The following is a 26118-nucleotide window of genomic DNA, read 5'->3' on the forward strand; positions in this document are numbered from 1 at the left end:
TGGGGCCACCTCCCCTACTCCCACCCCACCAAGTACAAAACTCAACAACAGGGTTGGGAGAGTGTGACTGCAAGGCAGAATTTCATCCAAGCTGAGACCCAGAGAGTAGGCCAAGTCTGTGCTGGTAGCTGACCTGTGACCCAGCATCCTGCCCACCTGCAGCCCCTAACACCAGGCCAGCAACAATCCTTCCCCCAGCTTATCAAGGAAGAGAGCCTGAGATGGGCATTGTGGAGCACGGGAGTAAGCCACCAACTTCCTGCTAACGTAGCCTGGGAGGCAGCAGATGACGGCTAAAGCGAGCCTCTGCCATCCACATGGGAGATCCACGCGGAGTTCCACGCTCCCGGCTTCTGCCTGACCCGGCCCTGTTATAGGCACTTGGGGAGTGAACCCGTGCATGGAAGATCTCTGTTCTCTGCCTCTCAAGGAGACAGAGAGGGGGAACAAAAGAGTCCAAGAACCTTGATGCCCACTGATACCCTTCTCAGGTCAGCTTTATTGATGCCATTTGTCGACGTTCTTTCCCAGCAGCCCCCAGCCTCTGCCTTTCCTTTCCGATGGTGGTTGTTTTCTGATCCCGGCCCTCTGGGCAACAGCACGCCCATGCTGCTGCCACTGCCACAGCACCCACGTGTGGCACTCTGGGCGAGGGTCCTACTAGAAGCCTGTGTCCATTCAGTTCTGGGGAGTAGGGAGGTGGTGAGAACAGCCAGGTATGTGTGGGAAGTAGGCAGAGCCCTGGCTGGCTAGAGATGTGTGGGCAAGGTGAGTAGGCCCCAGGTGTGCCTGGCACCAGTGCCCACTGGTATTTTGCTGAAGCCCAGGTTGGGAGTGGTAAAATTAGAGATCCTGAGAGAAAAGCCCTTAGGCCAAAGAAGTGTGTGGAGTAGATCAGGACAGGGGACCAGGGAGGAAGAGTTTAGAGGGAGCAGTGTGTGAAGAGTGAATATGTGCACAGACACACACAGCAGACAGCCTGGGGGTCAGACATGTGTGCAGACTTCAGTGAGGTGTGTGTGTGTACACAGGCACACATAGCAGACAGCCCGGGGTCAGACACACGTGTGCAGACTTCAGTGAGGAGTGTGTGTACACAGGCACACACAGCAGACAGCCCAGGGGTCAGACACATGTGTGCAGACTTCAGTGAGGTGTGTGTGTACAGAGACACACACAGCAGACAGCCCAGGGGTCAGACACATGTGTGCAGACTTCAATAAGGAGTGTGTGTGCACAGACACACACAGCAGACAGCCCGGGGTCAGACACACGTGTGCAGACTTCAGTGAGGAGTGTGTGTACACAGGCACACACAGCAGACAGCCCGGGGGTCAGACACGTGTGCAGACTTCAGTGAGGTGTGTGTGTGTACACAGGCACACACAGCAGACAGCCCGGGGTCAGACACATGTGTGCAGACTTCAGTGAGGAGTGTGTGTACACAGGCACACACAGCAGACAGCCCAGGGGTCAGACACGTGTGCAGACTTCAGTGAGGTGTGTGTGTGTACACAGGCATACACAGCAGACAGCCCGGGGGTCAGACACACGTGTGCAGACTTCAGTGACGGTGCAGCTACGCCTCCCTCCGAGATCTGCGGACCTGAGCCCTGCTCTCCGGAAGCTGATGGAACACACCTGGGGGTTGGGGTGGGTAGGGGCGTGAGAAGGAAACTCAGCTGGAAGTGGTTTAGGCCTCAGAGCCCACATCCTGCAGGAGGAGCTGTCAAGGGGCTGCCGTCCAGTTGCAGTCCTCAGAGCTGCTAGGGTTACAGTCCTCTACGGGCAGACGGCCAGCCTCCAGGGGGAGAAGGTGGCCTGGAGACTCGGAGGTGGGGTCAGTCTCGCCAGATCCGGGCTCAGGAGGCCTCTGACTGGCGCCGACCCCCTTCCTCCTCCATCAGCAGCAGGCGGCGCCGACCAGCCTCGTAGTCGGCCTCGTCCACACTGACCAGCAGGCGGACAGCCTCCCGGCCCACGGCCTCGCGCAGGGCCTCAGTCAGGAACACGCCCCGCAGGGCCTGCAGCAGGGCACCGCTCAGGTAGTCGCCCCAGAAGGCGTCCAGATACGAGAGCTCCGAGAACTTGATGTCACACACCACGGAGCCCAGGTCCCTGGAGCGCAGCACCGCGGTGGCCTGCCCGAACACATCCAGCTGCCGCGCAAGCGCCTGGGGCCGCCGGGACGCCACGCCCTGCTCTAAGGCAGGCCCGTGCTCGCAGTACTCTGCTCGAACCCGGAGTCGGATGTCTGTGGGGGAAGAAGGAGCTCGTGAGGGTGGGCTGACACGACGCCCAGCAGGACCAGCCTCCCTCCCACGGCCGCACCCCTTCCGCAGCCACGCCCAAAGCCGGTGAGGTCCTGGCAAGGCCCCAGTGCTGTGCGGGGCCCTCCTCTCCTGCCTCACCACTTCCTCAGCAGGCTCCCCCTCAGCCCTGCCCCTCCGCACCAGCAGAGCTCCCTCCTCAGAGGCCACAGGGCTGCTCCCACGGAGACCCACAGCTGCGACCTCCGCTCCACCCACTCAGCCTCAGCTCCCCACGTCACACTGTGGGACCTTCTCTGTCGGCTGCTGCTGGCTTCCCACATCTCCCGCACTGGGCGCTCCCTCAGGCTGTTGCTCGCTGTGTGAGCCTGCACACGGGTGCTCGGGAACAACGTTCCTGCCTGTAGACGGCCAGCTTCACGGCCGCCCCACCCCACACACAGTCCCATGGGGCTGAAAACATCCCCAACCTTCCATCCAGCAGGCAAGCACCAGGAGGCACAGGGTCCCAACCTGCTGGCTCTCCTGACAATCAGCTGCCTCTTTCCACCCAGGCTGGGGGGCTGTAAGCCCAGAGCTGCTGGGGGCCATCTGGCCACCAAGGGATGGCAGAATGCAACCCACACAGGGCCAGTAACAGAAACCACACGAATTCACTTCACCCACAAGCGACCAAGTGAGGCAGCTCTGTTACCACTGCTAATTGGCAGGTGAGGAAATGGAGGCCAACAGCAGTGAGAGATTTGCAGGGGCAGGGCTCACGTCACACCCACGCCACAGCGTGCAGGCTGCTCAGTCTACAGAGCCGACTCCACTGGGCACTGGTTCTGTGACCTGGGCCTAGTCACTACCTCTCTGAGGAGTTCCTGCCTAAGCCAGGGGATGATCCCTGTTGTGAAAAGCTGTTGAAAAGATTAAAAAGAAAGCACGGATAGAAAAGAACACATCAGCGCTGTGCCTGACGCCCAGCAGGTGCTCCAAGAATGTCCGTCACCAACAGCTCCAATGTGCCAAGCACCTGGTCCTGGGGGATTCAGCAGAATCAGCCTTGTGGGACAGTGGCCACTGCAGCCCATCTGACAGATGAAGAAACTGAAGCTCTGGGAGGGGATCATGCCACGGGCTCCCTTCACCTCGCACACGGCATCAGCAGCAGAGCCGAGAGAAGGCAGGCCCCCTGCTCCCCTGGACAACTTCTCAGCCCCACCTACTTCCTCCTCCCACCCAAAACCCTTCCCCTTTCTACACTAAGGGGAACCCCACCTTCTCCTCTCAAGGCCCAGCCTGCCCAGCCTCAGCCCCAGGCTTTCCCAACTGCCTGTGGGCCCAACTCCTTCCATCCTGAGGACCTCGCCAGCCCTCTGGGCCCATGGCCTTGACTCCTCTTAGTGTCTGGTGTGGCCTCCATCAACATGGGCAGCAGAGCAGGGGGGCTGGGAGGAGCAGGACCTGTCCAAGGCCACACAGGGCTGGTCAGCGGCAGAGGCAGAGCCAGGTGGCAGAGTCCCACAGACCTGGAGGTGAGTCCCAGCTCTGCCACTCTCTAGCCGTGGGGCCTTGGGCATGTGACCTCACCTCTCTGAGCCTCAGTTTCCCCATCTGAAAAACAAAGAGACAAACAAGAGGTCCCCTGCAGAACGGCAGGACCATGAAGATTAAACGAGGCAGCTTGTAAAATGCCTGACTCAGGGCCTACGACAAACAGGCACGCAGAAACAGGAACTGTGATTTCGACACCCACCCCCCTGCCCGCCATGGCCCCAGCTCAGGTCTGGGCCCCTGAGCCAACCTCCTCCTCCATCAACTCCTCCAACGGCTGCTCCGTCCTCTCACACCCTGCTGTTACCAGGCAATGCATTCCCAGCACAAGCCTGACCCACTCACAAATGGCCTGCCCCTTTCCAAAGGCTAGGGAACATCCCCCTCAGCACCCACCAAGGTGCTCAGTTCATGGCACCCCACGTCCCCCCAAGCTGGATCCTCTCCCAGCTTGCCCTTCACCCCAGCAGGGGCGGTTCCTGGACCTAGGGTGTAAATCACCTGCTTATTCAGAGACCCCGCTGGGTGGAGTGGACACAGGAAGGGGCAGGGCAGAATCACAGACAGGAGGGCCTGCCACAAAGGGACAGGGAGACACACAGCCTTGTTCACGTGCCAGGCCCTATTCCCCGACTAGCCCTACCTTAGGCCACCTGCTCCTCTGAGTACTTTTTTTTTTGACAGGCAGAGTGGACAGTGAGAGAGAGAGACAGAGAGAAAGGTCTTCCTTTGCCGTTGGTTCACCCCCTAATGGCCGCTGCGGCTGGCGCGCTGTGGCCGGTGCACCATGCTGATTCAAAGCCAGGAGCCAGGAGCCACCTCCTGGTCTCCCATGAGGGCGCAGGGTCCAAGCACTTGGGCCATCCTCCACTGCATTCCTGGGCCACAGCAGAGAGCTGGACTGGAAGAGGAACAGCCAGGACAGAATCCAGCGCCCCGACCGGGACTAGAACCCGGTGTGCAGGCGCCGCAGGCGGAGGATTAGCCTATTGAGCCACGGCACCGGCCCTGAGTACTTTCATCATTGGTTCTCAGATGTGTCAATCTGTCCCACCTCTGACCTGGGCAACACGATCCAGGACGGAGAGGGAGGACAGGGGCCCCGGTGGACAGGGAAGACGAACTTCCCCTGGACACTCCTCCTTCCACCCAGGACCTCAGGCCCATGCTTGAAGCACAACTTCTCCGCCTCCCCACACCCACATAGCTGCAGGTGACACTGACAGGATTTACTGGGGGTTGGCACAGGACCACAGCCTTCACACCCACTGACCACTTCAATCAGCCTCACAACCTCAGAGCAGTGCCGCTGTAGAGGGGATACTGAGGCACGGAGACTGAGTCACCTGCCCAAAGCTCCACAGACAGAAGTGGCAGAGCTGAAATTCTATCTGAGATGCCCAGCTCCAGAGCCCAAGCTCTTACCTACCCATCCTGTTGGCTGCCTCTCACAACCATAAATGCACAATTAAGAGACAGCCTGGGGGCTGGGACAGAAAATTGCACAGCGTGAGCTGTAATTTAGACTGCGAGGATCAGAGAGCACCTCTCCAGGAAACACCATGGCAGTGAGCCGTGAGTGAGGAGAGGATAAGCAGATTTACCCAGGAAGACAGGACACGGAAGCGCAGCACTTGTCCAAGTCCAGAGAGAAAATGAACTCGGAGTGTTCGCAGGCCAGACCGTGGTGGAGAAGGGCACAGGGGAGAAGCAGCGCTAGAGTCAGGAGTCTACCGTCACTCAGCAGCGGCTCTGGGGCCTCTGGAGGTGACCAGACCTCTGTGCATCTCCACAGCCTCCCACGGAGCGACTGGGAGGACCGCAAGGGTGAAGGTAAGGGGACAGCAGAGGCCACTCCAGCTGCTGTGCACACGGCAGAGTGGCAGCCACAGGGCCGGACCACAGGTGGCTGCCCAGGATGGAGGCGGTGGTGGGGAAACAGCCCCGTCCCCCTGGAGCGCTGCGGGCCTGCAGGCACAGCTGCTCCTGCTTAGGCACACAGCGCCCCACACACCACCATCCCTCTTCTGGGGCAGAATGGAACAGAAGGAAGTGGGAGGGGTTTCCGGGTAGGGGGCCAGGGCAACGTGCCGGGGGCAGGTCCTGGGCTGGGGTCTGGGGGCTGGTAAGTCATCCCCCTGAGAGCTCCTAGATGGACAGCCTCGAGGGGAAAGAGGCAGCCAGCGGGCTTTAATGGCGAGGACCCCCACCTGGCCACGCAGGGCCAGCACCACCCCTCTCAGACAACGGTGGGACCCCTCCCCCGCGGCCTGGCTCCATGCCAGACTCAAAGCTCTCCACACAAGGTAGCCAGAGTCAGGAGGTCAAACATAAAGCGTTTCCCCTCCCAATCAGCAGAAGGATGGCAGTGGCAATGGGAAGAAGCTGCCCCCACCTTCAGAGAAAGATAAGTAGCCACACCTGCTTCCTGAGGGAGAACACAATACCTCCCAGGAAGAGCCTGGAAACTCAAAACATCCAACCACAACCTGGCCACGCCTCTCCAGACCCCACCACCACCAAAGGGACTGGCAAAACCCAGCCGTCCTTGGGAAACGCTAGCGGACAATGCTAGGGGGAACGAGAGACACTGGTGGGGATCACTGGAAATCGGAGCAGTGAGGTTTGATAGTAAGGAATTATTGTCACTGATTTTCTTGATGTGGTAATGTTTTAAAGAATCTTTCTCGGGGTGGTGCTGTGGCGGGTTAATGCCCTGGCCTGAAGCGCTGGCATCCCATATGGCTGCCGGTTCAGGACCTGGCTGCTCCACTTCCAATCCAGCTCTCTGCTGTGGCCTGGGAAAGCAGCAGAGGATGGCCCAAGTCCTTGGGCCCCTGCACCCATGTGGGAGACCCTGAGGAAGCTCCTGGCTTCAGATCGGCACAGTTACGGCTATTTGGGGAGTGAACCACCAGATGGAAGACCTCTCTCTCTCTCTGCCTCTCCTCTCTCTGTGTAACTCTTTTAAATAAGTAAGTAAATCTTTAAAAAAAAAAAAAAATCTTCCTCTTTCATAGACACACAGTGGAACCTCCCCACGTGAAGTAATAACGCTCATGGAATTTGAGTCAGCCACGAGGTGACAGCTGCCGAAGCTTGGTGCTGGGGACTTGGTGCTCATCATGCTAGTCTCTGTTTCACTACATTTTCCATGGGAGGGGAAGAGGGGCAAAGCGTGACCCAGCCATTCAAATTCTCCAATTACTTCTCAACATTCATAAACATGGAGGCAGGTGTTTGGCACAGCCACTAGGCTACTGTGTCTACAGGAGGCAGCAGGTGATGGCTCAAACCGCGGAGTCCCTGACACTCATGTGGGAGCCTGGATGGAGCTCCCGGCTCCTAGCTGGGACTGGCCAGTCCTGGCAACTGCAGGCATCTGGAGAGTAATCAGAAGATGAAAGATGGATCTTTCCTCCTCTGCTTCCCCTGCCCCCTCTCAAGTAAGGAAAAATCTGAAAGTACATAACAATATGTGGAGACAGGCATTGGAACACTGATTTAGACCTGGCTCCGCCACTATGCCTCTGAAGTGCATAAAAGTTAATAAACAGTTTTTTTAAATAAAGGGATAAAAAACAAAACAGTATTGTGGCTCAGTGTGTTAAGCTGTTGTTTGGAAATGCCTGCGGCCCCTATCAGAGAGCCTGGGTTCAAGGACTGGTTCTACTTCCATTTCCTAGTTCCTGCTAGTGCACTCTGGGACGCAGCAGGTGATGACCAATCAGCTTCATCACTGGCACCCACATAGGAGACCCAGAATGGGTTCTGGGCTCCTAGCTTCAGCCTGGCCCAGTCTAGGCTACTGTCAGCATGTGGGGAGTACAACAATGAACAGAAGATCTCTGTCTCTCCGCCTTTCTAGTAAGCTAAAAATAATTTTTAAAAAAACAAACAAACAAAAAAACCCAAGACCTGTGCTACGGCGCAGCAGGTTAAAGTCCTGGCCTGCGGCACCTACATCCCATATAGGCACCAGTTCAAGTCCTGGCTGCTCCACTTCCGATCCAGCTCCCTGCTAACGCACCTGGAAAAATCCAAAGCCCAAGCCCATACTCACAAGGCCCTGCAGCATCTGCCTGGTTCCCTCACGCATGCTTACCTGCTAGTACTTTCTTCCTCCCTTCATTCAAGGCTCGACAGCTTCCTTGTCACCTCCTAACTTCCAGGGCACACTCCCGCTCCTGCCATCCCCCTTGCCGGAAGCCACGTCCCTTGACACCTGAAAAGCTCTCTTCCCACCAGAACACAGCCTGATGAGGGCAGGGCCTCCCATGCTGCGGCACTCAGCACACTGAAGTGCTCCATGAACACTCAGAGCCGGGTGTTGCCCAGTGATGACCTCCCTGCCCTTTGCACAACGGGGTTTGCCATGACTTGAGAACCCCAGGCCAGCACAGGAACAGTGGGCAGCTGAGAGGGTGCGAGGCTCAGAAGCCCCGTGTCTCTCTCCAGGTCCCCCAGCTCCCTTTCCTCACATCCCCAGGAGCTTAAGAGTTTAGTTCTGTCCTCATTGGAGAGCGCTGCCTGGGGCCGCCCCCAGGCCTCACAGTGAAGGCAGGCAGGACTGGCAGCCACCCACTTGCCCACCCAGGTCACAAGGGCCTCCTCCTACCCTGGCCTGTAGCCTCATGTCCTCATTCAAGGGAAGCCGTTCCCATTTTTCAGAGGGAGAAAACTGAGAGCTTCCGGCAGGCCACACCCACCCAGTCAGACCTGCTCCAGAGGCTCCCTCCAAGCTCAGCCCCGCCCTGGCCTCAGGGCAGAGCCCGATGCCCAGCCCGATGCCCAGCTCGATGCCCAGCTCGGCCTGCTCTGTCCTCCCTGAGGCAGCCTGGCGGCTCTGGGAATCGCTGCCTGACTCAGGAGCAGTCACCCCTGAGCAGCCACCTCCACAAACAGGAAGTTGTCTGAGGACACAGGGCCAGCTCTGTGGGTGGGGCCCTCCACCCCAACACGCAGCACAGGTATCTGCAGTTCACCTGGACTGGGCGTGGAAGGCCAGGACAGGCACCGAGAGAGGACAGAGGGGAGCACTTTGGGCTGGAGCAGGCTCTGCAGATGGCAAGAGGGACGGACACCTCCAGGCCAAGGCCTCCGGTGCCATGGGGCTGCGTCCACCTTCCTGCTTTTATCCCCACCTCAGCAGCTCCTCCTGAGTCTCCTGACTGCCAGTTTCTTGCACCCGAGCCTCCTCTCTTGAAGAACCTTTTCCCTGTGCACCTGCTGCTCCCACTGCCTCCACCCTGCTCTGCACATCCCCCGTCCCAGCTTCTTTCCATCTCAGCCCCTCCACAGGGGCACGTTCCAGGTCCAGGGCACGGCTCTGTGTTGTCTTCAGAGCACCTGTCACAAGCTGGCGTTACACGTTATCACTTGTGAATTGTTTCACCCATTATGATGTGAACCTCTCCAGGCCTGGGACTTTCTCCACCTGGTCTAATTCTGCATCGTCAATGCCTAGAGACTGGCACAGAGACACTGCTCACTAACGGAAGCTGGATACGCGGCAAGCACACAGACCCTCCCCCTACAATGGGAACAGAGCCCAAACCCCCAGCCTGCCTCCTGTCCCCCACTCCCACCCACTGAAGTACTAAAGCCACTACTCTTGCCAGACTCAACCTGATCACATCCTGCTGTGGACACGGCATACTCGGTTCACTCTGCCAGAAACACCATTCCCACTCCTTTTCCAGTTACCATGAGCCTGTCCAGGAGGCAGCACCTCCACAGGAAACAGGCTGGTCAGAGGGCTCCCATGGTCACACTACTTGTGGCATCTGCCATGCCTGTCCAGTTGGCACCGCCCTCATCTGTCTCCCCTGCTGCCAAGGAGCTCAGATGCCACATCCAGCCCCTGAAGCGCCAGCCTTGCCCAACTTGGGAGAAGCAGGCACAAGGCTATGTCCTCCCCAGGGCACCAGGCGAATTTCTGGGGGGAAGGGCCTGAGCATGAGCGTCCACAGCACGGCCCGCCAACCCCGCATCCAACCCGTCGGCAGTCACCCTACATCCAAGAGATTTCCCCGTTTCCTTGTCCACCCCTGCTCACCCTCCTCAACACGGCTACCCGGCCCAGAGCTCAGCACCCTCAACTTCTGTGTTACCGCGCCTACTCAGCACCCACCTGACAGCACGGGGGAGATGCCCAGTGCTGTCCTAAGCACCAGATAAACCCTAACTCTGGGGTTAACTGATCTTCCAGATGGGGTCAGAGTTCCCATAAAAGGAGCTATCAGGTCACATCACTCCCCTACTTAAAGCCCTTTGACAGCACTGGATGCAGTAAACAAAACCGACCCCCCACAGGCCCTGTGGCCTGCCAGGCCTGGCTGCTTAGGCCCCTGCCTGCTCCTCCAGCCACCGCCTACTCAGTGCACAGCTCCTATCATCCAAAGTGACCTTCAGCTTCCCTGGCAGGAAAAGCTGACGGGCCCAACCTTCTCACTGGATGGTCAGCTGGTCAGCACCACAAAGGCAGGGCCTCACCGGGGCCTTGCGCCCACGGCGTGCGGCACAGCCACACCCCTGCCCAGCACACGCCCAGGCAGGGCGTGCCCTCGCTCGTTCCCTCTCGCAGCAACAGCCCTGGTTGTTGACGGATGCAGACGTGGAGGCACAGCGGGTCCAGTCACCTGCCCAAGGTCAAACAGCTGACCCCTGTCCCAAGGCAAGGACACGCATCGAGCAGCCTCACCAGATGTCCTTGCTTTGCATCCCTGTGACAGTCTACCCCTGGACAACAAGGACTGCTGCGAGAGCAAGCCCTGCGCATGTCCGCTGAGGGACACAGCACATTCGGGCACGGGGCTGGCTGCAAAGCTTCCTGGGAAGGAGTCACAGGACGTGACCGCGCAGCTACAGGCAGGGTGTAGACCAGATGGCAACAGGAAGGACAAGAGCTCTCCTGTGCTGGCTGAGTACTCTGCAGGGATGCCACACCCTACCATCTCTGGCTCCGCAGCACGTATCATGCGTTCCCAAGGCCCACAGCCGCCTACCACAGGTCACTTTGCCTTCCGAGCTGGGTCTGGAAGGCTCCTGCTGCTGCTGCTGCTGCTGCTGCTGCTGCTGGGGAGCAGCAGGGCCCCCTCGCCGCCGCCGCCGGGCACCACCACTGGGCCGGCCCCTACTCCGTCGCTGCCGCTTGGTCGGGGGTGAGCCTGAGGAGAGACAGACGGGGCAGGATGAGGATCGGGATGGCAGGCAGCATGCCAAGGAGCGCGGGAAGCCAGTCGGAGCCTCCAGAGCCACGGTGAATGGTGCGAGCCCCTCTACCCCCTTCCTAGTCCCCATGGTCCTGCCTGGGAGAGCTGCCCCCTAAGCCACCGAGATGGGCCACGCCAGGTGTGACCCTAGAGAGAGCCCTGCCCCTCACACCAGGTGACAGGCACAGCACCAGCCAGCAGGCACATCTACAGCTGTCACCATGTGTCTGACCAGAAGAAACGAGAACACACAAGAGTTGCCGAGGTAGAAGTTTAGTGGAAGGAAGCGGATGCAAAATGAACGACAATTTGCTACAGTACACAGAGAAGAGGGCAAATAAGATCTATTTTCACAAGATCAATTAACCATGAGGGAACAAACCAGAAATGAATGAAACAGGGGCCAGGGTTGTGGCACAGTGAGCCAATCTGTCACGTACAAAGCCAGCAACCCATACCAGAGCACTAGTTCCAGTACTGGCTGTTACGTTTCCAATCAAGCTTCCTACTAATGCACCTGGGAAGGCAGCAGAGAAGATGGCCCAAGTCCCTGGGTCCCTGTCACCCACGTGGGAGACCTGAACGGAGTTCCAGGCTTCTGGATTAAGCCTGGCCCAGCCCACTGGCTTCAGACTGGCCTAGGCCCACCTGTTGCGGCCATCTGGGGAGTGAATCAGCAGATGGAAGGTCTCGATCTCTCTCCCCCTCTCACCCGCTCCCTCTCCCTGCTCTCTCTATCACTCTGCCTTAATGAAATACAACAGAATAAAAAATAAGTAAACTAATGTAACTGATTACCTAACGAGAGAAAGCATAGAAGTAACATTTATTATTTTATTTTATTTTAAAGATTTATTTGAAAGGCGGGGGCGGGGGGAGGGAGGGAAAGAGGGAGGGAGAGAGATATGTGTCTTCCATCTGCTGGTTCACTTCCCAAATGGCCACAACAGCAAGGGCTGGGACAGGCTGAAGCCAAGAGTCAGGAGCTTCATCCAGGTCTCCCATGTGGGCGCAGGGGCCCAAGGACTTGGGCCAACTTTCGCTGCTTTTCCAGGCGCATTAGCAGGGAGCTGGATCAGAAGTGGAGCAGCCGGGACACATATAGGATGCCAACACTGCAGGCGGAGGCTCAGCCTTCCACACCACAGTGCCCGCCCCAGAAATAACATTTCTAAGAACATCTTTTTCTATACTTTAAGTTTTTCCTAAGTCACGTAGCAACTTAAAGACTTAAAAATACACCATAAGAGGCCGGCGCCGCGGCTCACTAGGCTAATCCTCCGCCTTGCGGCGCCGGCACACCGGGTTCTAGTCCCGGTCGGGGCACCAATCCTGTCCTGGTTGCCCCTCTTCCAGGCCAGCTCTCTGCTGTGGCCAGGGAGTGCAGTGGAGGATGGCCCAAGTGCTTGGGCCCTGCACCCCATGGGAGACCAGGATAATCACCTGGCTCCTGCCATCGGATCAGCGCAGCGCGCCTACCGCAGCGCGCCTACCGCAGCGGCCATTGGAGGGTGAACCAGCGGCCAAGGAAGACCTTTCTCTCTGTCTCTCTCTCACTGTCCACTCTGCCTGTCAAAAAAAAAAAAAAAAAAAAACACCATAAGATTACACACACAGAAACAAACAAACCTAACTGTATACATAGTTGGTGACATATACACTCAGAAAAGAGAATTACTTCAAGTAACCAGAAGAACTTTCTGACCATAAACTCTCTGTGTCATGTGCTCAGAAACAGAGAATCCCAAACCAATCTTCTATTTCATTCAGAAAATAGCAGAGGCATCAACTTGATCACTCTGATGCAAGTTTATTACTGTTGTAAAATAAAGCAAATAAATGCACACCTCAACGTTATTAAGTTGGGGCCAGCATTGTGGCACAGCAGGTAAAGCCATCACCTGAGACATCTGCATCCTAGATGGGCACCAGTTCAAGTCCCGGCTGCTCCACTTCCTATCCAGCTCCCTACTAGAGGCCTAGGAAAAGCAGCGGAAGAAGGCGCAAGTGTTTGGGCCCCTGCTACCTGTGTGGGAGACCGGCTGAAGCTCCTGGCTTTGGCTTGGCCCAGCCCTGGCTGTTATGGCCATCTGGAGAGCAAACCAGTGGATGGAAGGTATCTCTGTCTCCCCATCTCTCTCCATAACTCTTTCAAATAAATAAATCAGTCTTAAAAAAAAAAAAAAAAAAAAAAAAAACTGTGGCCAGTGCTGTGGCCTAGCAGGTAAAGCCGCTACCTGTGGCGCCAGCATCCCAAGCGGGTGTTGGTTAGAGTCCCGGTGACTGCATTCCCAATCCAGCTTTTTGATGATGTGCCTGGGAAAGCAGCAAAAAATATCCCAAGTGCTTGGGCCCCTGAACCTGCATGGGAGACACAGAAGAAGGTCCTGGCTCCTGGCTTCAGATTGGCCCAGCTCCGGCCACTGCAGTCATCTGGGCAGTGAATTAGCAGATGGAAGACCTCTCTGTCTCTGTCTCTGTCTCTGTCTCTCTCTTTCTAACTCTGCCTTTCAAGTAATAAATAAATCTTTAAAAAAAAAAAAAAAAGTTACTAAGAGCCAGATTTCAAGTAGAAAACAAAATTCCTCTAATATTAATGTTGGAAGACGAGCTCAAACATTAAAGTCTCTAGCTCTGTTCACTGGGAGTGCACCAGATGCTGGCCACTACGTACCATGGCTCCCAGAAGAAACCAGGCTCCAAGAAGAGCTGATTCTAGGGCTAGGAGATAGGGTGCAAGGTAAGCCCAGGACATCTTGCAGAGCCACAAAGCAGGAATGATGGAGACAGCTCAAAAAGATAGAGGCTAGCCAACTGGAACCCTGGAAGGAGCGCCTATTGACTACGACAAATAAGCAGTTACGCGTGGGGTGGGTATTTAGCCTAGCAATTAAGACACTGGTTAAGATGCCTGCCTCCCATGTAAGAGTCCCTGAGTTCAACACTAGCCTTGGGGGCCGACGCTGTGGCACAGGCATCCCATATGGGTGCCAGATCTAGTCCCGGCTGCTCGTCTTCTGATCCAGCTCTCTGCTATGGCCTGGGAAAGCAATGGAAGATGGCCCAGGTCCTTGGGCCCCTGCACCCACGTGGGAGACCCGGAAGAAGCTCCTGGCTCCTGGCTTCAGATCAACACAGCTCTGGCCGTTGTGGCCATCTGGGGAGTGAACAAGCAGATGGAAGACCTCTCTGGCTCTACCTTTCTCTGTAACTCTATCAGATAAATATAATAAATCTTTTAAAAAAAAATTACTGGCCTCTGAGAGCTGGCATTGTAGCATAGTGGGTAAAGCCACTGCCTGTGACACTGGCATCCCATATTGGCACCAATTCGAGTCCCAGCTGCTCCACTTCTGATCCAGCTTCCTGCTAATATGCCTGGGAAAGCAGCGGAAAATGGCCCAAGTGCTTGGACCCCTGCCACCCACATGGGAGACCTGAAAGAATCTCCTGGCTCCTGGATGTGCTAATTTGGGAAGTGAACCAGTGGATGGAAGATACCTCTCCACCCCCGCCCTCTCTGTTAACTCTGCCTTTCAAATGAATAAATTTTTTTTTTTTTTTTTTTTAGATTTTATTTATTTATTTGAGAGGTAGAGTTACAGATAGTGAGAGAGACAGAGAGAAAGGTCTTCCTTCTGTTGGTTCACTCCCCAGATGACCGCAACGGCCAGAGCTTCACTGATCAAAAGCCAGGAGCCAGGAGCTTCTTCCAGGTCTCCCATGCCGGTGCAGGGGCCCAAGCACTTGCACCATCTTCTACTGCTTTCCCAGGCCACTGCAGAGAGCTGGAATGGAAGAGGGGCAGCTGGGACTAGAACCGGTGCCCATATGGGATGCCGGCACCGCAGGTGGAGGATTAACCTACTTCTCCACAGAGCCAGCCCCATAAATAAATTCTTAACAATCAAACAAACAAAAACTGGCGTCCGGCTTCTTCCTGACTCCAGCTTCCTGCTAATGGAGACCCTTGAAGGCAGCAGTGATGGCTCAAGAATCTGGGAGACCTGGATTGAGTTCTGGCTCCTGGCTTCACCGTGGCACAACCCCAGCCACTGCAGGCATTTGGGGAGTAAAGCAGTGGATGGAGTGAGCACACTCTCTGCCTCTCAAGTAGATAAACAGAAAACTTTACAAACATGAGTCACGTGTGAGTCCATAATGATACCCAAGAAAAAGAAACAAAGAGAAGAAAAAAGGGAAACTACTCTTAGAAGAATTCCAGTTAACAGAAGTAGAAAAAAAATCAACATTTGTGATCACCAATGTAACAACTGGTGCAGGCAGGGCTCACCAATGGATGGAAAACCCACAGGGTGAACAGAATGTGTCAGCGCCATCCCCCAGACAGGAGAGAATGTGCCCCTTTACCATGGACATCACTTAGCCACCCTCGGGGGGACACCAGGCCTCACAGCATCAACCAAGGAGTGTTGCTGACAGAACAGGAAACCTGAAACTCCGCTACCAAGCCCCAGACCTACTTCCCACTCCACGGGAGAGAGAGGGGACCAAGGGACAAGCTAAGTGACACCACCAGAAAACACTCAGACACACCCAGAAACAATCGGGACATTCTGCCACACTGGCCTGCGGGAACGACGGGCAATTTCACAGAAATACAGAGAAAGGTCCCGGTGGAGGAAGCGTGTGTCTGTTTTCCAGGAAGAGATGAAGGAGACATAACAAGTAGATGCCTAACTCATGTGCGAGAGATCCGGACAGTTCAGACAAATCTTACAAGATCTGAAAATGGACCATTAAGGCATCTGAGAATTATTTACTTTCTTAGTCACGACACTGGTCTGGAAGCAGGACAGGGCAATACCCTCCTTCCCAGATGCCTGCTGACCCAGGGTCAATCTACTACGTCTTTAATTTACTTAACAAAGGTACACATCCACAGGTAAAGCAAAGTGGCAACATGGTTACAGCCTTTGAATTTAGGCAAAGATGTTCAATCTATGAATCTGTTTCTCTGTGCATTTCAAATTTTTCATAAGGATGGTGCTGTGGCGTCATGGGTAAAGCTACATCCCCAGGCACTGGCTCACGTCCCTGCTGCTCCACTTCCAATCCAGCTCCCTGCTAATGCACCTTGGAAAGAGAAGATGGCCCAAGTGCCTGGGCCCCTGCCTGCCACATGGGGGACCCAGATGAGGCTCTTGCCTCCTGGCTTCAGCTTGGCTCAGCCCTGGCTGTTGCAGCCATTTGGGGAGTGAACCAGCAGATGAAAGATCTCTCTCCCCCTCTCTTTCAAGTAAATAAATATTTTTAATTAACATAATTTAAAAATGGGTGGGAGAGGCTGAATACGTTAATCCAATTAAAACAAACCAATTAGAAGCGTTCACCATGAATCAGTCTCAGAAAGGCATCCAGCAAACACAGCTGTGGAGTGACACCCACAGTGTGATGCCATCAAACAGCGTGGGAAACCCCGTGAAACTACTCAGTCTGTCGCTTCGGGACACGGGATTCCGTGGCAACGATAAACACACACAACACGTGCAAGCAGCTTCTAGAATGAGACAGAATGACCCCTCTGGCCACGCCCGGTGGGCCAGATCAGGGAAGTCCATCAGGACCACCACGAGGAGAGGGACGCACCACGGTGCCCAGCCCGCTGCGCTCACCTGTCTCCCACTGCCCCTGCTGAGACTCTGAAGAGCTGCTCGACTGCCGGCGGCGACCACAGCTGCCCTCCGTCCTCTTCGAAGAGGAGCCGCATGTGCCGTAGCTGTAGCGCTCCGGAGACACTGGAGGAAAAGAGGGACGGGAAGAAGCATTCGTAGCCTCCCACCCTCCCAGGCGCGGCCCCCAGTGCCCACCCCAGAGGTCAGAGCTCAGACACCCACTCCTCCCACTCATCACCCCCTGGGGCACCCAACCCAGGTCTCCAGCAACAGCAACTGTCAGGGCTGCTCTGCCCTCACGGCCAGGATCCCTGCAGGGCCCCTGGGCCCCACCATCCACCCAGCTCTCCTTGAGGATCCTGCCTGCAAGCCCAAATCTCCCCTTCCACAGCCTGACCCCCAAGTTTTCCCAAAAACACTGTCAGCCCTTCCCTAAACCTGCCCCTCTCTGGGTTACCTAAATCCCAACGGCTTACTCTGGGCCAGGAAAGCCCATAATCCACCCCTCCCCTCCAGTGACCCAGACAAGGGCTCAGCAGCCCGAGCAACCCTTCCAGCCCCTGGGCCTGCCAGCCCTCAGGAGCACTTCCCTCCTGAGGACCAAGGGCCTGCTCTGGGACTGACCCCGGCCCCACATCCCCTAGCTATGCTGCCTGCAAGCCCCTCAGCGCCCAGCTTCTCACCCGAGTGTGCGCCGGGCTTAGATGCTTGCCTCTCCCTCTGCCTGGAACTTCTAAGATCTGTGCACGGCTGCAGTGCGGGCCCAGCTCAGTCGTCACCTTCTCTGAAAGGCGTGCAACGCTCACCCAACCTGGCGCAGCCTCCGTCCCCTCTGCTGCACTCTCCACTGTCTCTATTCTTTCAAGCTTCCTAAAGCTGTACCTCAAAACACGTTCCTCGTCTGTTTTACTGTCTGATTCCCCACTAAACACAAATTTCATGAAACACCTTCTCTGCCCCACCACCCTGTGTCCACACCTACGAGGGCAAGCTGCCTCTCTGAGCAGGGTCTTTCCTGCCCCTGCACAGCGGGGCCAGCGCAGGACTGAGGACGTAAGGGGCTGGGCACCACCGTGCCCTCCGCAAACGGGGGTCACAATCTTTATTACCGATGCAGCCAAACTCCACAAGCTCACCCCTCCCAAAGCCTTGTCTCCTCCCTCTCGCGTCTCTCACCGGCACTGCTGGGAGGACTGGGGCTGTGAGATGGCACACACAGGACCACAGCGGGGGCCCTGCGGAAGTCTGGCCCCCACCCTCCCACTCGCCCCTACCTGGTCGGCGCCGCTTGCGCGCCAGGTGCGGCAGCAGGTCATGGCGGGCCAGCACGCGCAGGAGTTGCCCCAGCAGGCGCAGGTTGCTCTCGTCGCACTGCCCACGACGCTCCAGCTCCAACAGCAGCTCCAGACCGCTGCGGGCGCGGGCCAGGCCGCCGGCCGCCCCGGGGGCCTCGTCCAGCAGGAAGGCCAGGAGCTCCAGCTCGCACTCGGTCAGTTGCCCGCCCACCACCTCGAACATACGGTGAAGCGACAGCATGCCGTAGTAGTCTAAGCACTCATCCTCCTCCCAGCTCGGGGCCGGGGTCGGCCCGGACAGCGCCATTACCGGGGGAGGGGTGCAGGACAAGCTCAGAACCAGGGCCTAGAACCCACACGGCGAGAAGAGGGCACGGTGGTCAGCGACGCAGGGGCACGGACCTCGCACCGGTCAGAGCGAGTCCCCCGCCCCGCGCCGCAGGGCAGGGCCGCCCCCGCACCGCCAACCGTCTCGGCCTCCCCCTCCCCCGGGACGGAGTGGTATCATCCGAGGTCCCCTAGTAACAGGTCGAGACGCCGGACCCCGCTCCTCCGCCGACCAGCCCGGCCGGCCTAGCCCGAACGCCCCTCCCCAAGTGGTACGTTCCGTACTGGTCTCCAGACCGACCCGGCGATTCGGCCCGAACAAGCCGCAGGGCCCATTCCAAAGCACCCTGTCTACCGCCCCGACTCCGAGCACTGCTGCCCGGACGTGCCCCTCGGCTCGGTCCAGCAGCACCGTGCGACTGGCCCCACAGCCCCACCCAAGTGGCCCCTCCAAGTGGGACCGACCGAGGCAGCCCTACGTCCCGCACAGGTGGTACCGTCCGAACCCCACTCCCTCGCCCCGACAAGGGCGGTCCCGGCTTCTCCCCAGGGCCCCGGGGGTTCCGTCTACCCCGCCATCAGTCGCCCTTAGGCCTCGCTCGATCCTCACCGGATTCCGGCGTCCGAGGACTCCCGGGCGACGGCCGCAGCCACTTGTTTTGGATCTTTCTGGCACCTTCTCTATTATTACGCCTGCGTCATCTCGCCCCTCCTCCGCCTCCCAACTCGCGCAGGTGCGACAGCCACGCCCCGTGGGCGCAGGCGCAGAATGAAGCCTCCAAGCACCGCCCCTCCCAGGCCGCCGGACCCGCCCCCAACCGAAGCTTCCTGGCCCGCCTGTGCTGCGCATGCGCAATCGGAGAGCTTAGCCCTGCGCCGCCGCCGGGCTGGGTCCTGCACCTCGGGGGCAGGGTCCCCCCTTCCAGCCGATCACTTGAGCCACCAGGTCCTGGTTGCCCCCCCATCACGCCGTATTAGGATGACTCATCTCACGGAGCGCAGCACCCCTCCTGATCACCACCTAGACTCCCACATGTACTGCTGCGCTTGCTGCCCGCGGCAAAGGGCCTTCCCGACTCCCCAGCTGCGCCCACTGGACCGTCCCCCACTCTTCATGGCAGCCTGGAGCCTGCTTCTTAACTGTGGGGGCTCAGGACCCCGACCGGGGAACCCCACCTCCACCCTCTGATGGAGACCAGCAATCGCCCATCTCGGGTTCGAGACAAAGCGCAGAGAACCCCGCCGTCCCGACTAAACCTCCCGGTGGCGCTCACCACGACTCCCCCAGGCACAGGGTCGGCGCGGACCCCGCAGTCGGAGTCACACAGACGCGCCCTCCCCAGCCTGCCTTGAGGAGCCTGGGTCCGGCGGGGGGACCCGCGGCCCCGGGCCTGCGAGTGCTGCCCCCACTTAGGTGACTCAAGGTCGAGTCGTGTCCCCTGCCCGGAGTTACTTCCCCCTGGGAGGCGGCAGACGTGACTGCTGCTTGGGGTGCAGGGCCATACTAGGAAGAGCCCCTCCCTCCCCTCTGGGCCTCAGTTTCCCCATGACCGCCTGCGGGAGGGCCCCGGGCCGGACACAGAGCGGGCGCCTCGTCGGGGACGGGACAGCGGCCTCGCCGACCGCGGCGAGCAGGGCCGTGTTCGGTGGGTTCCGTCGGGCCCTCTGCCGAGCCCTTTTCCGTGTGTGCTATCATTCCACCCGGTCAACGGCTTCTGACGTGGACGTGATCCAGCCCACTCTACACACGAGCAACACAGGCCCGGAGAGAGGAAGCACCCCACGTGTGCCTGGCCCCAGAGCCAGTCTCTCCGGCCGACGTGACACACTCTGTGCGCGTCCACTGCCTCGGGCCCACGGGCGCCCACTTCTTCCCACTGAACTTTCGGCCGCGAAGGAGCGGCCCGGGAGAACTGCGCAGGCGCTGCGCCTGGTCCCGGGCCCCGCCCACAGGGCACGACTGTGTGCGTGGAGAAACTCGCAGAGCCCCACCTGAGCGCCAACGCGCAGGCGCAAGGGCGCGTGCCCTCCGCTGCCGGCTCTGATTGGCCACTACGGGTAAAGGCGCCGCCCAATGGGAGGCGTGGATAGTGAGGGGTCCCACACGCCTGGAACCGAGGGTCTGTGTTGAGAGCGCCAAGGGGCTGCTGGAGGCGAAAGAGACGGGTGAGGGCGCCGCGGGCCGGGCCCGGGAAGAGCGCGCCGGGCGTGCGGAGAGGGCAGAGGGAGAACGAGCCGGACACTCGGGGTCGGAGGAGCCCCGGGGCCTGTTCCAGGGCGGAGACAGTGCGGGGTGGACGGATAGCGCCCTGGAGCGTGGTGTGCAAGACCCCGCGCTTGAGCCTGCTCCCTCGCCCGCAGCCCTGAAGGAGGGTCTCAGCTGATGGGGAATGAGGCTGGTAGGAGGAAAGGGTTGTGGAGCGGGAAAGTTGAACTTCCAGGCCCCCTGGCTGGTTCTTTCCTGGACAGACACCGATCTACTGGACGAAAAGCCCCCCAGCCCTCTCCCCCCCAAGACTGGCGACGAGGAGGAGGGTCTCCCGGGTCATCTACAGAGGCATCTGTTGGGTACCCACTTCATGCGAGCCTCGCTAGCTGGGGGAGTTCTCCGGAGCAGAGCTCGAACACGGAGAAACGGTTCTTGGGTCCCCGAGTCCCTGCTTGGCCGGATGACTCTCGTGTGCGGGACCCTGGCAACTCAAAAAAAAAAAAAAAAAGTTAGCGAGGGAGGGCATGGGAAGAGGTAGACGAGGGGAGTTTAGTTCCTGGACTTTCAGGGACTCGTTTATCCAGGGAGAATTGATGGAGCACCCCCTGAAACCGGGGCCGTTTGTTAGGCCGCGTACTGTGGGAAGTTGCTGCCTCACGGGACGGTCGGGCAGGGGTAAGTGGAAGGCGCACAGGGACGGTGCTGCTGCCCAGGGGGAGCATCGTCCCCTGCTGGGTATCTGCCGAGTGCCGGCTGCGTGCTAGGCCTGTGCGTGGCCGTGGAAGTTCCTCCCTATTGGCAACTCCTGCTCTGCAGGGCTTAAAGCCACTCTCCCCATGCCCCCCCCCCCCAGCGCTAGCTGAGGTGAAGAAGAGATAACCAAGGTGGGGGGGTTGCATCCAGCTTTCCCAAGCTGGGGAGGGAAGCAGGCGTTTGCTGAGCGGCCTGCAAGCTCCTGTGCGAAGGGGTCTGGGTCGGTCAGGTCCACACAAGCAGGGGTGGGGGAGACGGGGCAAACGGAGGGAAGTTTGAAAGCTCAGATCCCTGTCCCTGGTCAGTGGCTTTGTTGGCGACTGAGACCTCCCTACACACACTGAGTCGGCCCTGCCCCACCTACAAGTTCGGTCCAGTGACATGGCATCCCGAGCCCGTGGTGTTTGTTGTAAGGGAAGTGGCCCAGGATACCGTCGGGTCCCTCAGAGCAGGCCTGGGTAGGGAGATGCTGGCCAGGAGCCCACTAGACCAGAAAAGGAGAGGACTTTCCTGACGGGATAGCGGCATTTCTGAATTAAGTAGTGGTTACAGCTGCCCTTTATAAAGTACCAGGGCCTCTGTGGTCAGCACCGCTCTCATCTCAGCACCCATCTCATAGGTGAGGGCGCAGTCTTGGAGAGCGCAGGTAAGTGGGGGGCTCCGATTCGAGCCGAGCAGAGTTTAGCTGGGGGGCCTCGCTCTTAAACGCACTGCTGGGTGTGCAGAGGGAGCCCCGTGGGCAGAGGCTGGGCGGTGGGGAAGACGTGTGTTCTCAGCGGCTCTGAGAGCGAGGACAGCCTCCGACGCGGGCTGAGGTGTGCTGTCTCCGCTGCAGGTGCCTGGCTGCCATGGGCTGTGTGTAGGCACCAGAGGCCCGGGAGGCGTAAACGTCGGATTCAGACTTCGGTGGTTAGAGGCTGGTGAGTAGAGGGCTGAGCAAAGGAACCCCTGCCCTTGGGTCCCTGGCGTGTCACAGGCTCCTGCCCCTCTCTGCAGGCCATGGCAGAGGTGGCAGCCGAGGTGGCCGAGATGCCAACACAGATGTCGCCAGGGACGGTGGAGCTGTCGGCACTGATGTCCGCAGAGCTGATGGAGATGACGCCCGGCGAGGCCCTCGCCTCGTCCCTCTTCCAGCACCACCAGTTCATGTGCTCCGAGTGCGGCAGCCTCTACAACACGCTGCAGGAAGTCCTCTCTCACCAGGAGCAGCACGTGCTCGGCTCCGAGGAGGAGGCGCTGAGCACCCAGGAAGCTGGCCTGCAGCCCGAGCTGGTGCCCGACACCGAGGAGGGGCCTTTCCAGTGTGGCGAGTGCAGCCAGCTCATCCTCTCCCCCGGCGAGCTCCTGGCCCACCAGGATGCCCACCTCCGGGAATCTGCGAGCCAGATCCAGTACCAGTGCGGGGACTGCCAGGAGCTGTTTCCCTCACCTGAGCTGTGGGTGGCGCATCGCAAGGCTCAGCACCTTTCTACGACAGCAGTAGAGCCACCGGTGCCACCTCCTCTGTCTCCCTCCACCCCACCGCCGCCACCCCCTCCACCACCCGAAGTCAAGATGGAGCCCTACGAGTGCCCTGAGTGTGCCGCCCTCTGTGCCACACCGGAAGAGTTCTTGGAGCATCAGGGCACCCACTTCGACTCCTTGGAGAAGGAAGAGCGCAACGGCTTGGAGGAGGAGGAGGAGGAGGAGGAAGATGAGGAAGATGATGATGAGGAGGAGACAGAGGGGGAGGAGGGAGCAGGGGCAGAGGTCACCGATGATGCCTTGGGAGGTGACAGGTCCACAGCTGGCCAGGCCCAGGGCTGTGGGGATTGTCCCCAACGCTGTACCTCATCAGGGGCACGCCGGAGACTCCGACGGGCATCTCGTGGCCCAGCATCAGCCTCCCACCCCTACCACTGCAGCCAGTGCCAGCGCAGCTTCAGCTCAGCTAACCGGCTGCTGGCTCACGGGCGGGCCCACGTAGGCGGCACACACGAGTGTTCGACCTGCTCCAAGGTCTTCAAGAAGGCGGCCTCACTGGAGCAGCACCTGCGGCTGCACCGCGGCGAAGCCCGCTACCTGTGCGTGGACTGCGGCCGCGGCTTCAGCACAGAGCTCACGCTGGTGGCGCACCGGCGGGCCCACACTGCCAACCCATTGCACCGCTGTCGCTGTGGCAAGACATTCAGCAACATGACCAAGTTCCTCTACCACCGGCGCACTCACGCTGGCAAAAGCGGGGCTCCCCCCAGCACTGCAACAGCCTCCCCAGCTCCCGCTGAGCCCACCCCGCCTCCACCGCCCCCAGCCCCAGCCCCGCCAGCCCAGCTGCCTTGTCCACAGTGTTCCAAGTCCTTTGCCTCAGCCTCTCGCCTCTCCCGGCACCGGCGTACGGTACATGGGCCCCCCGAGCGGCGGCACCGCTGTGGCATCTGCGGCAAGGGCTTCAAGAAGCTGGTGCACGTGCGCAACCACCTGCGGACCCACACAGGCGAGAGGCCCTTCCAGTGCCACTCGTGTGGCAAGACCTTCGCTTCTCTGGCCAACCTCAGCCGGCACCAGCTGACCCACACAGGTGTGCGGCCCTACCAGTGCCTGGACTGCGGCAAGCGCTTCACACAGAGCTCGAACCTGCAGCAGCACCGGCGGCTGCACCTGCGGCCAGTCGCCTTCGCCCGTGCTCCCCGCCTCCCCATCACCGGTCTCTACAACAAGAGCCCCTACTACTGCGGTACCTGCGGCCGCTGGTTCCGAGCCATGGCGGGCCTGCGCCTGCACCAGCGGGTGCATGCCCGAGCACGGATGGCCGCACTGCAGCCTCCCCGGTCACCACCTCCCGCCCCGACGCCGCCGCCCGAGCCCCAGCAGACCATCATGTGCACGGAGCTGGGGGAGACCATCGCCATCATTGAGACCTCCCAGCCGCTGGCACTGGAGGACACGCTGCAGCTGTGCCAGGCTGCGCTGGGGGCCAGTGAAGCCAGCGGGCTGTTGCAGCTGGACGCGGCCTTCGTGTGACCACCGAGGGGCAGCAGCAAAAGGACTGGGTTGTAGCAGCGAGGGTGGGGGCCTCTGGTGAGAAAGAGACCACCCCTCTGGCAAGCCAGTGTGGCGCCGACTGTGTGACAGGTTCTGCTCTGGCCTCTGTCCCCACTGGCTCCTCAGAGTGGCCCTGGCTGAGGGGAAAGTGAAGCTGTAAGAGGCGGGGCGAGGCGAGGCGATGGCCCCGGGCCACCATGCGGCGTGGCAAAGGTGCGGCTTGCCAAGGCTCTTTTGCACTGCATCCCCCTGGTGTCCTACAACGTGAGGTATCCTTTAGCGAGCACCGGCCGTGTGCCAGGTCTGCTGGAGACACTCCTGTACCTCTTCCGACGCTCTGCTTGTCCCCCAGCCCCGGCCTCCCCTGGACTTCAGGCCCCCAGGACGTGGCACTGTCTGGGACTCCTTCCTCTCAAGTTTGACAAGGCAGAGGGAAATCTGTCCTCACTCAGGCACTCAGCCCCGGACTGTGTGATGCTGGAGACCCAGGGATGACCGAGCCTGGAGCTCTGCCCCTGGAGGCGTGCGGCGCCCGGTGGGAGCAGCACCCACAAGTACAGATGGCTTGCTCTCTGCGTGTGTCTCATTCATTCACTCAGACCCCGAGTCCTGAGGCGTTCCTGCCACGTGCCGGGCGGTGCTGGGGCAGACCCTGAGGCCCAAGGATTCTCAAGGCTGTGATGGGGATGGGCAGGGTCAGTGGTGGTGCCTGAGGAGGAATCAAACCTCCCTGGCGGAGACGGGTGGGACTTCCTAGTGGAAGAGGGAGAGAATGTGCCAGGCAGACAGCACAAGAGGGTGAGGTCTTGGTGTTTTGGAGACGATCCAGTTATTCACAAAGCTGACCCTTGGCTGCCTGGCTTGGTGCTGCCCACGAGCAGTGCTGAGACGGGCATCAGCCCCGTTGTACAGATGCAAACACTTGAGGACACAGACCTGCCCCGGCGCTCACGGCCAGGCAGAGGCACAGCAGAGATGCCAAGGGGCCCGTCGGCGTGACTACCAGTGCTGCTGTCGAGTGACTCAGAGCTGGAACCCACGCAGGGCGTGGAGTCAGGACTCATCCTAACTGGAGGAGTGAGCCTGTGGCTCAGAGCAGCTAGGATTTGAGGAGGCCTTGAAAGATCAAAGGTTTGGGCGCAGGAAGGGATCTTGTCTCCCCAAGGTCGCCTGGGCTAACAGTGCAGACGGTGCAGGCGCTACGTGGCCGTTCGGTAGGGCTGGCTGCTCCCTGGCCTCTGCAGGCCCGCAGTGCTCAGGCAGGGAGGAGCCTCTACGTGGAAGGCCTTGAAAGGGCCGAGTAGTTCAGTGCGGTGCAGTCGGGAACCGTGATGGGTGTTAGTCTCCTGGGTCAGAGCAGGCTGAGTGGGGGGATCCAGGAGGGACAGGGATGCCCTCCAACCCCATGGGTGACCAGATGTGAGCAGCAAGGAAGGGGTCCCCAGGAACCTGATGTCCACCCCTTGTCCAATCTACTTGCTCTGTTGAAGTTACAAACAAGGTGTAGAGCAAGAGAAGGAAGGTCTTGACTCTGAAAATGCCACTGGGCCCCCACAAGTCTTTCACCTCCCCCTGGGACGACCTCGCAATTCTGCCTTTTGCTCACCAGTGGGATCCTAGGATGGCGTGTCAGCTGCTCCCAACCAGGCCCCATCCACCCCGGGGCCTCCTGCTCACACCCAATGCTTGGACCCAGGAGAGGACAGTTTCCTTCCATGCTGTGGCCCTGCCAGCTGGCCCAGCATGTTTTAAAAGTGAGGGGAGGGCACCACGGAGCCAAGCTCCCTTGCTCGCCCTTTCCAGGTTGTTGCTTCTCAGTATCCTCCAGATAGACCAGATGGGTGCTGTGTAAAA

General features: G+C 59.2%; 2 protein-coding genes across 3 annotated transcripts; one reads left to right on the forward strand and one right to left on the reverse strand.

Moving 5' to 3' along the window:
- Positions 1-473: 473 nt before the first annotated feature.
- DEDD2 (death effector domain containing 2) lies at positions 474-19019 on the reverse strand. Its single transcript, XM_062178005.1, has 5 exons — positions 18892-19019; positions 17934-18300; positions 16660-16782; positions 10817-10978; positions 474-2254 (listed from the first exon to the last, which is right to left on the reverse strand). Exons 2-5 carry the CDS (start codon positions 18259-18261, stop codon positions 1863-1865), a joined length of 1005 nt encoding a protein of 334 aa, XP_062033989.1. The 5' UTR covers positions 18262-18300; positions 18892-19019; the 3' UTR covers positions 474-1862.
- A 1330-nt stretch (positions 19020-20349) lies between these two features.
- Positions 20350-25042, forward strand: ZNF526 (zinc finger protein 526). Of its 2 annotated transcripts, XM_062177184.1 has the most exons (3): positions 20350-20447; positions 22079-22163; positions 22240-25042. In XM_062177184.1, exon 3 carries the CDS (start codon positions 22243-22245, stop codon positions 24241-24243), a length of 2001 nt encoding a protein of 666 aa, XP_062033168.1. In that variant the 5' UTR covers positions 20350-20447; positions 22079-22163; positions 22240-22242; the 3' UTR covers positions 24244-25042. The 2 variants fall into 2 exon arrangements, with proteins under 2 accessions (XP_062033168.1, XP_062033169.1); XM_062177185.1 differs by lacking the exon at positions 20350-20447 and adding an exon at positions 20460-21165 and having other exon boundaries at positions 22079-25042.
- Positions 25043-26118: the final 1076 nt, after the last annotated feature.

The sequence above is a fragment of the Lepus europaeus genome, chromosome 19 (assembly GCF_033115175.1).
Source record: "Lepus europaeus isolate LE1 chromosome 19, mLepTim1.pri, whole genome shotgun sequence".
Classification (NCBI taxonomy): Eukaryota; Metazoa; Chordata; class Mammalia; order Lagomorpha; family Leporidae; genus Lepus; species Lepus europaeus.